General features: G+C 50.1%; 1 protein-coding gene across 1 annotated transcript in view; it reads left to right on the forward strand.

The window, feature by feature from the left end:
* The first annotated feature begins 5,153 nt into the window (after positions 1–5,153).
* Positions 5,154–13,281, forward strand: part of ARK2C (arkadia (RNF111) C-terminal like ring finger ubiquitin ligase 2C) — a 100,609-nt gene continuing 92,481 nt past the window's right edge. The window contains exon 1 of the mRNA XM_031441981.2: positions 5,154–5,263. Within this exon, the coding sequence (XP_031297841.2) occupies positions 5,203–5,263 (61 nt within the window). The 5' untranslated portion in view covers positions 5,154–5,202. The remainder of the gene's footprint in view (positions 5,264–13,281) is intronic.

Here is a 13,281-nt window from a genome sequence, read left to right on the forward strand (position 1 = left end):
TTCATCTGCCTCTTTGTTCCACTGGGGCCGCTGTGGACTGGATGGTGCTCCCCAATTTCATTATCCTGAAATGGAGTCCGTAGAAGAAAAGGCAGGATACATGCTTGATTCTTTCTATTTACCAGTTATTTGTTTTTATTTTTCTTTAAGTTATTTTCTAGCATCCTTCAAATTAGCTCTGTTTTCTTTTTTTTTAATGGAGGTGCTGGGGATTGAACCTCGTGCATGCTAAGTATGTGCCCTACCACCAAGCTGTACCCACTCCCCAAATCAGCTTATTTCCTAAGAAAGCCATCCCACACCATTCCAGCTTCCATTGCTTTCCCCAGCACAGAGTCAGAGGCCCCCACCCCACTGCCAGGGGGGTCTGGGATCTTCGGCATGTAAGCTGGGGAGCCAGGTGCTCCATGGTTTCCCTATTACAATGGGAAAGGGGGTCGTGGACCCGTGTACCTCCTGTGTTTCCTGTCGGCCCCTCCTGTTTGAGGGCCGAGACAAGTACTTAGTACACAGAGCTCTGCTCAGTGAGCGTGTGGAACACGTGAGAGAACAGTTCCGCCCCTGCTGCTCTTGTCCACTCACAGCCCAAGTTCTAGTTCAGGGGGGCCCTGCGCTGCCTCTTAGCGCCTCACTCACCCCAAGCTGCCGTTTTCCACTTCTCTCCCTTTCCTACCCCTCCTTCTCCTCCGCCCCCCCCCCGCCTTCTCTCCTCTCTTCTTCTCTTCTCTTTCTCTCTCCTCCCCTCTCTCCAGTTTTTCCTCCATTTACTTTGTTTTACTTACTTGTTCATGCTTTGCCTCCTTGACTCAATGCCTCCCACGTTTTCTCAGCCTGTTAGAAATGGATCCACCCTTCAAGGACCTCAGCTACCCTGCTCTGCCCTGAAGGATTCCCCAGCACTCGAGCCCACCTTGCCTTCCGTCTGACTCACCAACATCCCTGGTTATGGGTGGCCCCTCCTGGATCCCTCTGCTTCTCCTGTGTTTATGCCGGACTCCCCAGTGACTACCGAGTGCCTGCATCGAGACCTCCTTCCTTGTTCAGAACAGGGGCTGTTGCGACACCAATCATGGGGGTGCAGTGATGGAGGCACAGCTGTTTTGTGCAGGGATTGAAAGCTGTGTCTACCTGATGCCAACACGACCTGGAGGGGAGCAGGAACTCTGTCATCAGTCTTGGGAAATGATGTCTACATGACTAACGAGGTGGATTTGTTTCCATTTGTTGACTAAAGGGAGACGGTGGTTATAACCCAGATTTGAGACCGGGCTCCAAAGGGGTGGCTCTCGAAACATGCTTCTGTGGGCCCCTGAAACATGCTAGAACCCTTTCTGCACGTGGCCATCGTGGAGACATAGGCGAGTGAGCAACCAGAGCGCGGGTCAGGGTTCAAGCGGACAGTGCTGTTTCTACTTTAAGGAGTCACGTTTCTCCATTTTGGATCTGGAATTATAGACTGACCTTCACCTTTCCCTTTTTATATTTCTTCCCGAGTCTTACATGCTAAGCCTGCAAACATGCTCGAGGTATTGATTTCAGCAGTGGGTGGGAAGAACGTACAAAGGAAAAAACCCGATGAATGGACTATTTTTACAAATCTTTCTTTTCTTAGGAATCTGCTTTATTGTACTTTTGTGGGCTTTAAGTAATGGGAGGGGGGTGAAAACAGTCATCCCAGCACAATGGGGCAAAAATAAGGAGAGCAGGGCATTAGGCTGTGTGCTGGGAAAGATGGATTCTAGTTGTTACTCAGCCTTGAATGGTTCTGCTCTTGTTTGAAGCCCATTCCTGAGCCTCAGTTTCCTCATCTGCAAAACAAGGAGGTAGGCAAGACAATAATCCAGTTACACTCTAGGAGATACAACTGTACCTATGCTTCCAGAATTCTCTGTGTTATTTACAGACTCCATACCTATCTTCTCATTTGATCTTCACAATAAACCTTTAAGGTAGGTTTGGCAGGTGCCTTGAGGCTGAGGGACGGTAGGTTTCGTTACAAATGAAGCTTGTCCTCCTGACCCACAGTGATTCCTTCTTGGCAGGAGGTACAGGCCTGTGTGTGAATGTTGGTATTTTGGTGATCAGGGGCATCTGTCTGTTGTGTCCCTTTGATGTCTGAATATGAAAGGTACAGTTAGTGGGTGGATCTCCCTACGCAGTGCTGGTCTGATTCTTGGTGCTGGCTTTTGTCCGATAGATAATCCGTGTTATGGTATAATGTACACCAGATGCATTAACTAAGCAATTATAAATAATAGCAGGAGGGCAAGACGGACAAGAAGAGATGGACAAGTAAATGGGAAAGAACTAAGGGCGGAAGAGCCAGGCACTATTCTATGTTCTCTACAAGTATTGACTTCCTGGGTCCTCACACTAATCTTATGGGGAAGGATTTTACAGCTATTGAAACCAAAGCCTAGAGAAGTTCAATAATTTTTCCAAGCTAGTAAGGGGCAGAGGCAGAAGGCGAAGCCAGGCAATCTGACTTTGGAGTGTATACCCAAACCACTCTGTTGTCAAGGTCAGACTGGGTTGGCATAAGCCTTTGTGAGCTGTTCTGGTATAAAGTGAGATAAAAAAAAAGGAATGCCCACCCAAAGCTAGCAAGATTGCAGAGGAATTGCTACCGTATATTGCTGGTAGCACTGACAACAAGTTTGATCCCTTTGTAAAGTGTTTTAATTGTGGGGAAGGAGACACAGAAAGTTTTCCATATTTGTTAATTTAAGAATACTCGCCAACTCTAGAAGTTTATTCTCAGTTATAGTTCAACAAAAGCAACAAGCTATGGGCATGAAAAAGTTCACTGTATGATTTGCAACAATGGAAAACTGGGAGCAGATTAAGTGCCCAAGAATAGAGTGTGATTAAATAATTTCACAGTCCATTCACTTGTAGGAATACTATGAAAACATTTAAAATGAAAATTAGGAAGACAGTTATGGAGAAGGATGGGCAAATGTTTCTGATAAAATGGTAAGTTTAGAAAGCAGGTTAAAAAATGTGTAGATTGTGATAATAAGACCAATACATGTGCATATTGACAAAGCCTGAAATAGAACAGGAAAAAAATTCACATAGTTAGGTGTTGCTTAAGGTCTTTTCATTTAAAAACATTTTTATTAGTGGTGGCATTACATTTATTTGACAGATAATGAACAAAGGAAAGAGCTGGTGGCGGGAGTGGGTGGGAATGATGGCTAAGAGCGGGGCTTGGAGCTGTCCAGGTGTTGGTTTGTCGGTGTGGTCCTCCGGCTGCCTGCATCCCTGAGTTCCCTGGGGACAGCGGGGGCGTCTGGCGGGGGGGAGGTCTGAGGGATAGTTGTCCTCGTGCTCCTAAGAGAGAGAAGGGTGTGTGGTGGGATCCTGCCCTGCCGTGGCCACTGGGAATATGGTGAGTGTCTTGGGAAAGCCCGCCTACAGTTTTCCCTTTGCTGTCTTCTTCTTTGCCTGACCCCACCTCTCTCATTCTTCAATTCACACTTAGAAGTCACTTTTCTGGAGTCAACCCCAGCTGCTCTCCCTACGTCCCACCCCCTTGGCTAGGTGCCCCTCCTAGGTGTCCCCTTCCCCAGCACCCTTTCTGACACCCATCTATTACATTTCTGAGGCCCCTTTGGGCTGCAGGTGTTGGGGCCTCAGTAGGACCTGCATCACCTCCCTGTGCCCTGACACAACACAAAATGCACTCAACGAACGAGCCTCCTTTTCCTTATCTCAAAAAAGGAGGCAAGTTGGCTTGGATTAGATTTTTCCAGCTCCACAGACTGCAATTTTACCATCTAGTCTTATCAGACTCATTAAATGAAGGAGACACTGAAGACAAGTCCCAGTAGAGGAAATGACCTCTGTCTTTCTGCTTCTGGCTGCCCAGGCACACGCTGGTTTCCGTGTGGACTGTGAGCCTGGTCTGAGTGTCATACTGGGAGTTTCGCAGCAGGTGGGCTGAGTGTGTATGAACTCGGTGTTAGCAGTCCACCTGACAACCGGGCTTTGCAGTGAAGGCTCTTTGCTTCTGTCTTCCTTGTACCTGGCAGGCCAACCACAGGCCACATGTGACACGCTGGCTGTGCCACCAGGTGTGACTCTGAGGAGCCTTCTAGTCCTGATGTCACGTATGTGCCTGTCGGCTGTGGAAGTGGGCGTGTCTGTGCACATGGCGGTTGAACCTGTGTCAGAGTGGGTAGAATGGTGGTCGAGTGGCTCTGGGCTTTCTGGGTGAGCGTGTCTCCGTATAGAATGTGTGCACACACCTCAGCGTACGAGTGGTTTTCAGTTCCGCAAATAAATACCGCAAGCTTTGTGTTCTGCAGAAGCAACAAAGCGGAGCGGCAAGCAGGGAGCCTGGGAGTGCATATATCTGCATTGTGTGTCCTCTCTGTGTGTCTTTGGGAATGCGTTCTTGGCACGTGTTTTGTTCACAAGGCTTTGGGTGTGTGCATGTCTGTGTGACAGTGCCTGGGTCCCGTGTGCGGCTGCTTGCTGGCTTTCCAGCTCCACTTGTGCCCGCAGCCCGGCTCTGCACGTGCGCCAGCCTCCATGCGCACGTCCCCGAGTGACCCGGGCGCGCTGTGCAAGGACCTCCGGGTCGTGTGCGCTTGGAGCGCTCGAGCCTGTCTCTCCGCACGCATGAAGGCACCTCCACATGTCTGGGTGCACGTCCCTCTCGGTGTGTGCACGGTCCGTGTGCACGTCGCCCGTGTCTGTGCGCAGGGCGCTCCACGCGCGCGCACCCGTGCCTGCGGGCGACCAGGGAGCCGCGCGGGGCTCCACGCGCCCCGTGGGGCTAACCCCTTCCCCGCGCCCGGCCGCGGGCCACCGCGATTGGTCGCCCGCTCCCTCTCAGCCGTCACCCCTCCCTCCCCCCGCCACCCGCGCGCCCGCGGTCCCCGCTGTCCCCCGCGGTTCCGGCGAGGCCGCGCTGCGCTCCGCTCCCATTGGCTGCGCGCGCCTTTGTGTGGCGGCAGCTGCGGCCCCAGCGCCTTTGAATGTCGAGAGGGGCCGGGAAGGGAGCCTTTCCATGGGCCATCTGTCTCCCCGCCAGCCGCCGCCCCACCGCCGCCCGCGCCCCGCGCTCCGCCTCCCGCCCCGGCGGCTCCCGCAGCCCCGCCGCCGCCCGCGCCCGCGCCCCGGAGCCGCGCCACAAAGGGCCCGCGCGCAGCCGCCGCCGCCGCCGCCGCCGCCGCCGCGCGAGGAGCCAGGATGGTCCTGGTCCACGTCGGCTATCTCGTGCTTCCAGTGTTTGGCTCTGTGCGAAACAGAGGTATCGCTTTTTCCTTTCGGGGTCCGCTTCCGAGCGTGGATCGCCGCGGGCACCGGGGAGGGGGAGGGCGCCGAGGGCGGCGGGGGGCTCAGGGCACACCCGCGAGGACGCAGGGCGAGCGGTGGTTTCTCCCCTCTCCCCTTTGAGGGGACCCCCGAGTGTGGAGGTGGCCGCCCTCGTGGGAGCTTTTGCAGTGAAGTTAGGGTTTGGCGAATTTGAGTCCCTCCCTCCCTCCCCAGCCCCATTTTTTATTCTTTGCGGCGGACGCGGTTCCCTCAAATCATAGCCCCTTCCCCCAATACCTAGCCCTGTATGATCGAAGGACGGAGAGAGATACATGACTGTGTGTGTGCGCGCGCGCGTTTGTGTGTGTGTGTGTGTGTGTGAGCATACTTGGCTTTCTGTGATTTGGTTTTCTTGAGGTGTATGTGTGTTTCGTGTCATTTGTGTTTGTATTTCTCCATTATTTGGTCATTGATACCGCTGGCCGGTTACCTGGGATCTGGCATCTGCCCTATCCCATGCCCCAGCCCCCACATTCTCGTGGGCACTTGCACGATTTCCCGTCCCATCTTTTCCTCCCCTTTAACCCTTTTTGTGTATCGCCCTTGTGCTATCCCTCCCACCCCACGGTCTTTGTATGACAGTTGCCTTTATGGGTTCAAGATGCTTGTATGTGTGTGTTTGTGTGTGTGAGTGCATGCAAGTGTGTGCGCGCCTCGGAGAGTCAGACGTGCACTACTGTGCACCCCTGGGCCCGGCCGGAGCCGAGTGCCGGCCCTTGGGTGTTGCGCTGTGTGTGAGGATGCGGTGGGACGCTGCCCCCAAGTCAGGCCTTTGCCCCGGGCAGGCGTTTACAAAGCAGCAGGCTGGCGCCGGCTTTGTTTTTAACTGTGGTACATGGGGTGTGTTTGCACGGTCCCTTTCCCCACATCCCCTTTCCCTTACATTCTGCTACAACAATAGCTTGATTTTCCCCTCTTCTCCCCCCTCCCCCTTCACATTTCTTCCATTTTCTTTTAATCAAAAGCTCCCACCTCCCAAAGCAAATCCGAGATGCATTTAGATTTTTTTTTTTTCTTTTTGTATTCTGCCTCTGGACTCACATTTCTCTTCTTGGAAATGTTTCTGCTCTCCTCTCCCACTCCACGTCTGCTGAAATCCCTGCTGGCTAAGGCCCTCCCCCACTCCCCCTCCCTCACACACAGAATGATGTCTTCCCTTTGCAACCAGGGCTGCTCCACCAAGTCAGAGTGGGGGGCGGGGTCGCGGGCCGGCGCTTTAGTGCGCCCCAGGGGCCCGATTGGGCAAGAAAATGAAAGCCCAGCCTTCTTTCTTCCAGCGCAGCTGTCCCCAGCCCCACACCTCTCCCCACAACCTAAAAGGCAAGGTTGGCCCCCTTAGGCCTGTTTGAACCGCAATTTTTTTGTGTGATGATAGAATGATGACATTCTGCATTTATCAAATCTTTTTTTTTCTTCATTGTGTAGCTCAGTGAATGGTCAACTCGCTGCTGTGTGCGCTGTGACCCTTCTGCCTCCGCATTTAGCTGTATTGTGACACCCCTCTTAACCATCTCCTGTCTCCATCTGAGGAAAGCATTGCTATTTAAGCGGCAGTATCCCCTATCTCAGGCCAGACTAGTAATGGGGTGGGGGGTGGAGTGGGCGTGTGAAGAATAGGAATGGGGGGTGGGCTGCGTGAGATCTCCCTTGAAATGCCAACCCCTCCCCCAATACACAATTATATCTTATTACTTGGCATTTCCTGTTAAAACGGGTGTGGAACATACACTAGGCAGAAATTCAAAAATGATTAAGAAGGATGTTGAGCCTGAAAGTATAATTATCCTGATTAAATCATTATCATCCTCATTAATACCACGATCTCTAAATACCATTGCAGGATGCTGATTCCACGTTTTGAAATTCAAATTGCTCAGCTGCCTTTAAATTTTATTTTTAATACCCCCCCCCCAAAAAAAAACCAACAACAAAAAAACACGACACCCAACAAAATAAATTCTGCCAGTCAGTCAAACTTCACTTTCATGGCAAACATGCCCATAGGAAATTCAAGGGCTGAGGGTTAGTCAGGCTGTGGGTAAAATTTAGCACAATGTGGTACGAATTCATGACCTTCCGATAGAGGATACTAATGCTTAACCCAACAAGGTCCTAAACCACAATCTTCTTGTAAAACTATTAGATAGCTTGCCAGCTTAAATCTGTTCTTTTTAGTTTCCATTGTTGTAGTATAGGAGTTAGGCCATTTCAGAATAGATGTAGAGAAATAACCATTTTTGTATCTTCATCTTGTTTAGCCGAGTACATTGCACTGTAAATCCCTGTTAAATGGATTCCTTTTGCCTTGGCTTGGAGGCTACAGCACCCCATTTCCCACTTATCTGGGTGGCCATCAGCAAGCTTCCTGGCAGCACCCAGGGATAAGTGAAGAGATTGCATTTAGTCAGAGGCCAAAAATAATAAATATATATATAAAAAATTTTGAGGAAATGACAGTTGCTGCTAATCTGAAAATTTGGTGCCGCAAAGTCCCTGGCTTAAGGGGGAGCCATGGCTACGGTGTCTTAATTGTTTAATTGTACAATGTCAAGAGCATCCTTGGACATCCGCCCTGGCCCTCAGAGCTGCCCCTTTAACAGCCGGCTCCCTTCTGCTGCCTCGCTGGCCAAACCTGCTTGAAAACTGAAACAAAACAGCAGCCCTAATGAAAGAATAAGGCCCCTACTTCGAGGGCTCTTCCAAAATAAAGTCCCAAGTGGCCTCCCCAGATTGCCATTTGGCAATCTGAAAAGAAAGAGAAAAGAAAAAAAAAAAAAGAAAGAAAAGAAAAAAGAAAAAAGAACCCCCAGCAAAATGGTTTTCCATTAAACAGGGATAGCGTGTTCTGCTGTGCTGAATTACTTCCTGTTCTTATTTTGTGGGTAATTTTTTCTGTATCGAATATCCTTTTGGTTGTGTATCTTTTTCACCTTTTCTTGTACTAAAACTAAAGCATGATCTGTATTTTTTTACATCCCCCAGTTGACAATGTACAGCGCTCGGTTAGAGACGTTCCCTTGCTGAACCGTACTGTGCTGGTGTAGCCGGGCCATCTGCTCATTGTACGCTGCTTTTGTTCTGTTGCCCTTCCGAAGCATGGTGGGCCCAGCCTTTTTTTTTTTTTTTTTTTTTGTATCGTGTGCATGACGACATTGTTACACACAGAATCCACTAATACTAATATACAATCTCTCAATAAAGAACTAGTTTCCTATATTAACCTAGTGTGCTTTTTCTCTTGCTGTTTTCCCATTGATTGTCGTATCCTGCTGTTTAGAGTTTCCCCCCCTTGCTTTTCTATCCCCACCCTCACCCACCCACCACTCCCACCTCCCATTGTAAGATTTGAGTGAATGCCTTCTGGTTTTTGTTTTTTTCCTTTTTTTTTTTTTTTCTTTTGTGGTACAGATACCGTGACTTTAATCTCATCTAGCCCATATCTTCCTACAGTAGATGTCCGGGGCGATGAGGGGGTGGTCAGTTGTCCTGTCACACTGAAATAGCTCTACTGCCTAGAAAGAACTCCTGTCTTTGGCCACCTGTGTACCCAATAGCCTCCACATTTCATCTCAGTTTTCAAATTACACGGGCACTCAGTTTATGATGCTGGTAAAGAGATGGGGATGTAACACGTAGGTTGAGAAAAGGGATACTGTTCTTAACTAGCAATCTTGCAGCATTTCAGACTCGCCTGAAAAAAACCCATTTTTAGTTGTGTTTTAACTTTTCTTTTTACTGTTTCATTGATTTACTGTCCTTATAAGTCATGCAGGGGGTGACATGGTACATGTAGTTGAAGCCGTGACCTGTAAATTTTAAGGTACCCTCTTCTGTGTGCATATATAGATCATTGGGACCTGCAATGTAAGTTTCGCATTAAGCTCCTACATCAGGAAGATGTTTGAAACAGAAACCAGTTCAAACCACTCCCACATTCATCCCGGGGCCAGCAGCCTGACCTGTTACTGTAGGAATAAGAGGGCCTGTGCCCTCTGTGGGCTGCAAGCCAGTTAAAGCTGATTACAGCCTAGTTTCCTGACAGCTGCCTCATCTGTGGCCCTAGTGCCTCTCTTGAGAAAGAAAGCCAGATCTCTGCCATTGTCAAAGTGTGTGTGTGTGTGTGTGTGTGTGTGTGTGTGTGTGTGTGTGTGTATGTATGGGTGGTGGCGGCAGGGAGGGTCAGGAGGGTAGTCAGGACCTACCCCCAATTGGAATTGGAAGAAGAACCCTTAAAATGTATCTTTTTTTCCCCCATCGTTACATTTGAGGAGCCAGTGGAGAGGTATGTTTTCCCCAGAGTGGAACCCAAATTCCAGAATTTGTCAATTACACCTATTAAATTGCCGCCCAGAACAAGCCTTGCTAAGTGAGGCATTCTAGTCACCCAGGAAATTAGTTGATTAAAGAAATTCACGGTTCCTTCAAAGGTCATCATTTTGGAGCCGCTCTTCCTTGGGCCAGTGTGCCTCCTCCTTGCTCCTGTGGGCTGTCTCCCGGGCTCGCCTCTGCCCTCTGCCAGCGTTCCTTCCCCAAGCGGGCGCAGCCCTGCCTGAACACAGGGCTTCCTTGCCGTCTTTGTGGCTTGGGGCAGCTCTCCTCATCCCCCACAGCTGCCCTTTCTGCTCTGGCCCTTTGTTCTCATGCTCTCCCCAGCCGGGGTGGCAAAGCTGAGTTGATTTACTGTGACACATGGACACACATGCAAGTTCCCAGTGGAGGCTGAGGCTGTCATCTGTGCAAGGAGAGATAGGCAGGTCTTCGAGGATTTTGTTTCTCCCCCTCCACTCCCTTCTTCTCCTCCTTTTATTTCGGTTTTCATGAAACTTTTAATTTTGTTCCTAGTTTGAGAAAGCAAAATAAACCACCCCCCAAACCAGCCGCAACAATAATAAAAACTCGTCCAAACCAGGTGATCACCCTCATTTCCATCCTTGAGAGCAGTGGTTCATTAGATCGCTATTAACCAGCTCTAAGATTTTATTTCTTTAAATTAATGTTATATGTGTTGAAATTATTGGTCAGTACATTTTGAGGATGATTTAGTAACGTACTAGTAATATAGAAAGTTAGTGGGTTAATGGGAAGCCATGTTTTAGCAATCTATTGCATGCATACTATATTTTTACCCAGATTGCCAGAATAATCATTCACCTGAAGGAGACCTTTCCTCTGAGTGGATGATCCAGTCACCACAAAGCCATTGTTCTTTGCTCTCTCAGCCAACGGACACATAACTGTTTTAATAAATTTAACTCCAAGATTTGGGAAAAGCCATCTGCTCTGTAGACCGGACACCAGACTTTGTAATAAGATGGAACACAGTTCTTGTTGACAGCTCTTCCTTTTGAACAAGAGAACTTCTCTCCTGAAACGAGCATCGGATAAGGCCCACTTAATTGATGAGCTTGCTTTCTTAAATAATAGTTTCCCATGTACCAGGAAATACTATTCATCACTCAAGTTTAGGAGGAAAGGCCAAGAGTCTTCGTGCCCTAATGTGCAGATGGCAGAGGCTGGGCCACCTCTCACCTCTCTCCCTTTTGCAGTTTGCTCACCTCCCGCCCCACCCACAATGTCCTTCCCTTCTTTAAATAAGCAGCCTGTGGTGTGCATTGGAAAACTTAATGGTTTCCCCAGCTAGGGAAGCAACAGCTCGGCACTCGCTCCAAGGGCAGTGTGAAACCCCTCTCTGGGCTGGGAGAAACACCCTTGACTCCGACTCAGGGGGTGACTTTGGATGGCTGAGTCCTACCTGACCACAGTTGCCCAAATGTACAAGATACTTGTGCCTTGGTTTCTCCATGAATCAAAATAGCTCTTTAAAAATTCCTAGCTTAACATAATATGAGTGTAAATTAGTGTCTATTAGTTTCTGGCATGGTTTGGCCACAGAGGAACCACTATATGGTTAAAAGAATTGGGAGGTGGGGGAAGGCTTACCTTAGAGAGGCTCAGGGTTTCTGGATGATTTAAGAACTAAAGCAAACATTCGTAACCCCACGGCTGAGCCACTTGCAATGCCTGTATTTCCACGTATTCAATCATTTCATCCATTCGCTGATTCACTTATTTGTTCATTTAGTTAATGAGTGTTTACTGAATACCTGCTTGGGGGCCAGGTGAGGGGGCATATGAAGGAAACGTGGGACCTGGGTGCCTGCCCTCCTGAGGCTGATGCTGAGACTGGGAGACAAATGCTCAGGAAACCAGACACTGTCTAAGATGTTCTGTGCCACGGCACCCAAGTGCATGGCAGAACACCCTCACTGGTGAGGCGGGAAGAGCTGGGAGCAGCCCAGGCATTGAGTCCTAGCCCCGTCTTGACCTGGAAGGGTGAACTTAGGCCACTGTTCTGAGCATCATCTAAACAATGACTGCCATTATGCCTGCCTGAGAGGGTGTGTGTAGATTTTTCTAAGGCACCTGGCGCAGAGCAGGTGCCTAGGGCATGCGAGGTGGCTGCCTCCCGCCCCCCACAACTGTAGGAATTTAATGGCCAAGGGATCAAATGAAGTCAGGGTTGACTGACTGAGGAAGGGGGGTCGAGATGTGCCTCCAAGGGTGATACGTACACAGGAGGAAGAGGAGCAAGAGCTCCAGGTGCGGATGGGGAAGGAGTGAGACTTTGGCCAAGGCCAGGTGGCTCTGCTGATTTGGTGAGAATAGAAAGTGCTTATGAGGAGGGATGTGCGTGTGCGTGTGTGTGTGTGTGGAAGAGGGGGTATGCGTGCAGGCCTGTCCCCTTGAACAGCTACAGGAGGCACTGGAACCACTGTCCTGTCTTTAAATGGTTCTCCTGAGAGCATTTAACTCTCTCTCCAGGAGTTAAGCAGCATGAGGTTGGGAGAATATGGGACAAAAGGCTGGGAGATATTTTGAAGCCGGTTTCTGAAGGTCTTTGGAAGCTTCCGTAGAGTTTGGACTTGCAACTTTAGCCACTGAGGGCTCTCTGGGGAGAGCAGTGTTTCAACAACTTATTCTGGCAACCGATGACAAGAGGGGTGAGCCGGAGGGGCCGAGCCCAGGGAGGAGGCCTTGGCAGGCTTCCAGGGGTGTTGGAAGCCCAAACCAGGGGTCTGGCGGATGGGAAGGAAGGCTTGCACGAGGGACCTTACCGTGAGAGGAAGCAAGCGGAACTGAGGTGACGTGTCTGGGAGACTGTAAGACCATGATGACAAACAGGGAAGATGGGAGGAATTGTCCATTTCAGGGAGAGGCTAGTTCAGTGTGCAGAGAAACAGACAGACTTTGAGATGCTGAGGGTGGCGGAGGGAAGGGGACCATGGCAATGTCCTGGGATTTGAGATTCTAGTACCTGGGTGGAGGAAGAAATTAATTTCGATGATAAAAATTCATCGTATTTCCATGACACACCCTCAAAAACTCCCCCTTGATGCCCTGTTTGGCTATGCGGACGTATCTGCTTCGCAGGTCAGTCTCTTGGCAACCTCTCTGACCGCACTGACCGGCCAGGGAGCTGTGCCCTCCCATCTCAGTTTGAACAACTTTGATCAAATTTCACCCTTCTTGAGAAGAAAGACCCTCCAAGGCAGGCAGGTGGCAGGATTATTGCTTCCACGGGTTTGTAAAAAGGTCAGCCCTGCCCATGCGAGGGGGAGCCGGAGGGAGCCCTTGGATAGTAGAATTGGGGAGAAGGACAGGGGCAAGGATGTGGCAGCTGGAGACAAGGGCAGGGGGCACGGGCTCCAGCCTCAGGATCTGTCCTGTCTGCAGAGAGCCGATTTTCCTGAATTTGAAGCTCTTCCTCTTATGTTATTTCCTCCTCGACACAGTCTAGGTGGAGGTAGTTGGGGACCAGAGGAGGCAAATGAGGCCAAGGGTGGGGAGGGCTGCCCCCTGCCTGCTGAGCCAGCCGTGGATGCCTGGCGACTGGCTGGCCGGCCATGGCTCCCTGCACCGCCCTCCACGGCCTGCACACTGTTAAGAAACCTC

The sequence above is a fragment of the Camelus dromedarius genome, chromosome 28 (genome assembly GCF_036321535.1).
Source record: "Camelus dromedarius isolate mCamDro1 chromosome 28, mCamDro1.pat, whole genome shotgun sequence".
Classification (NCBI taxonomy): domain Eukaryota; kingdom Metazoa; phylum Chordata; class Mammalia; order Artiodactyla; family Camelidae; genus Camelus; species Camelus dromedarius.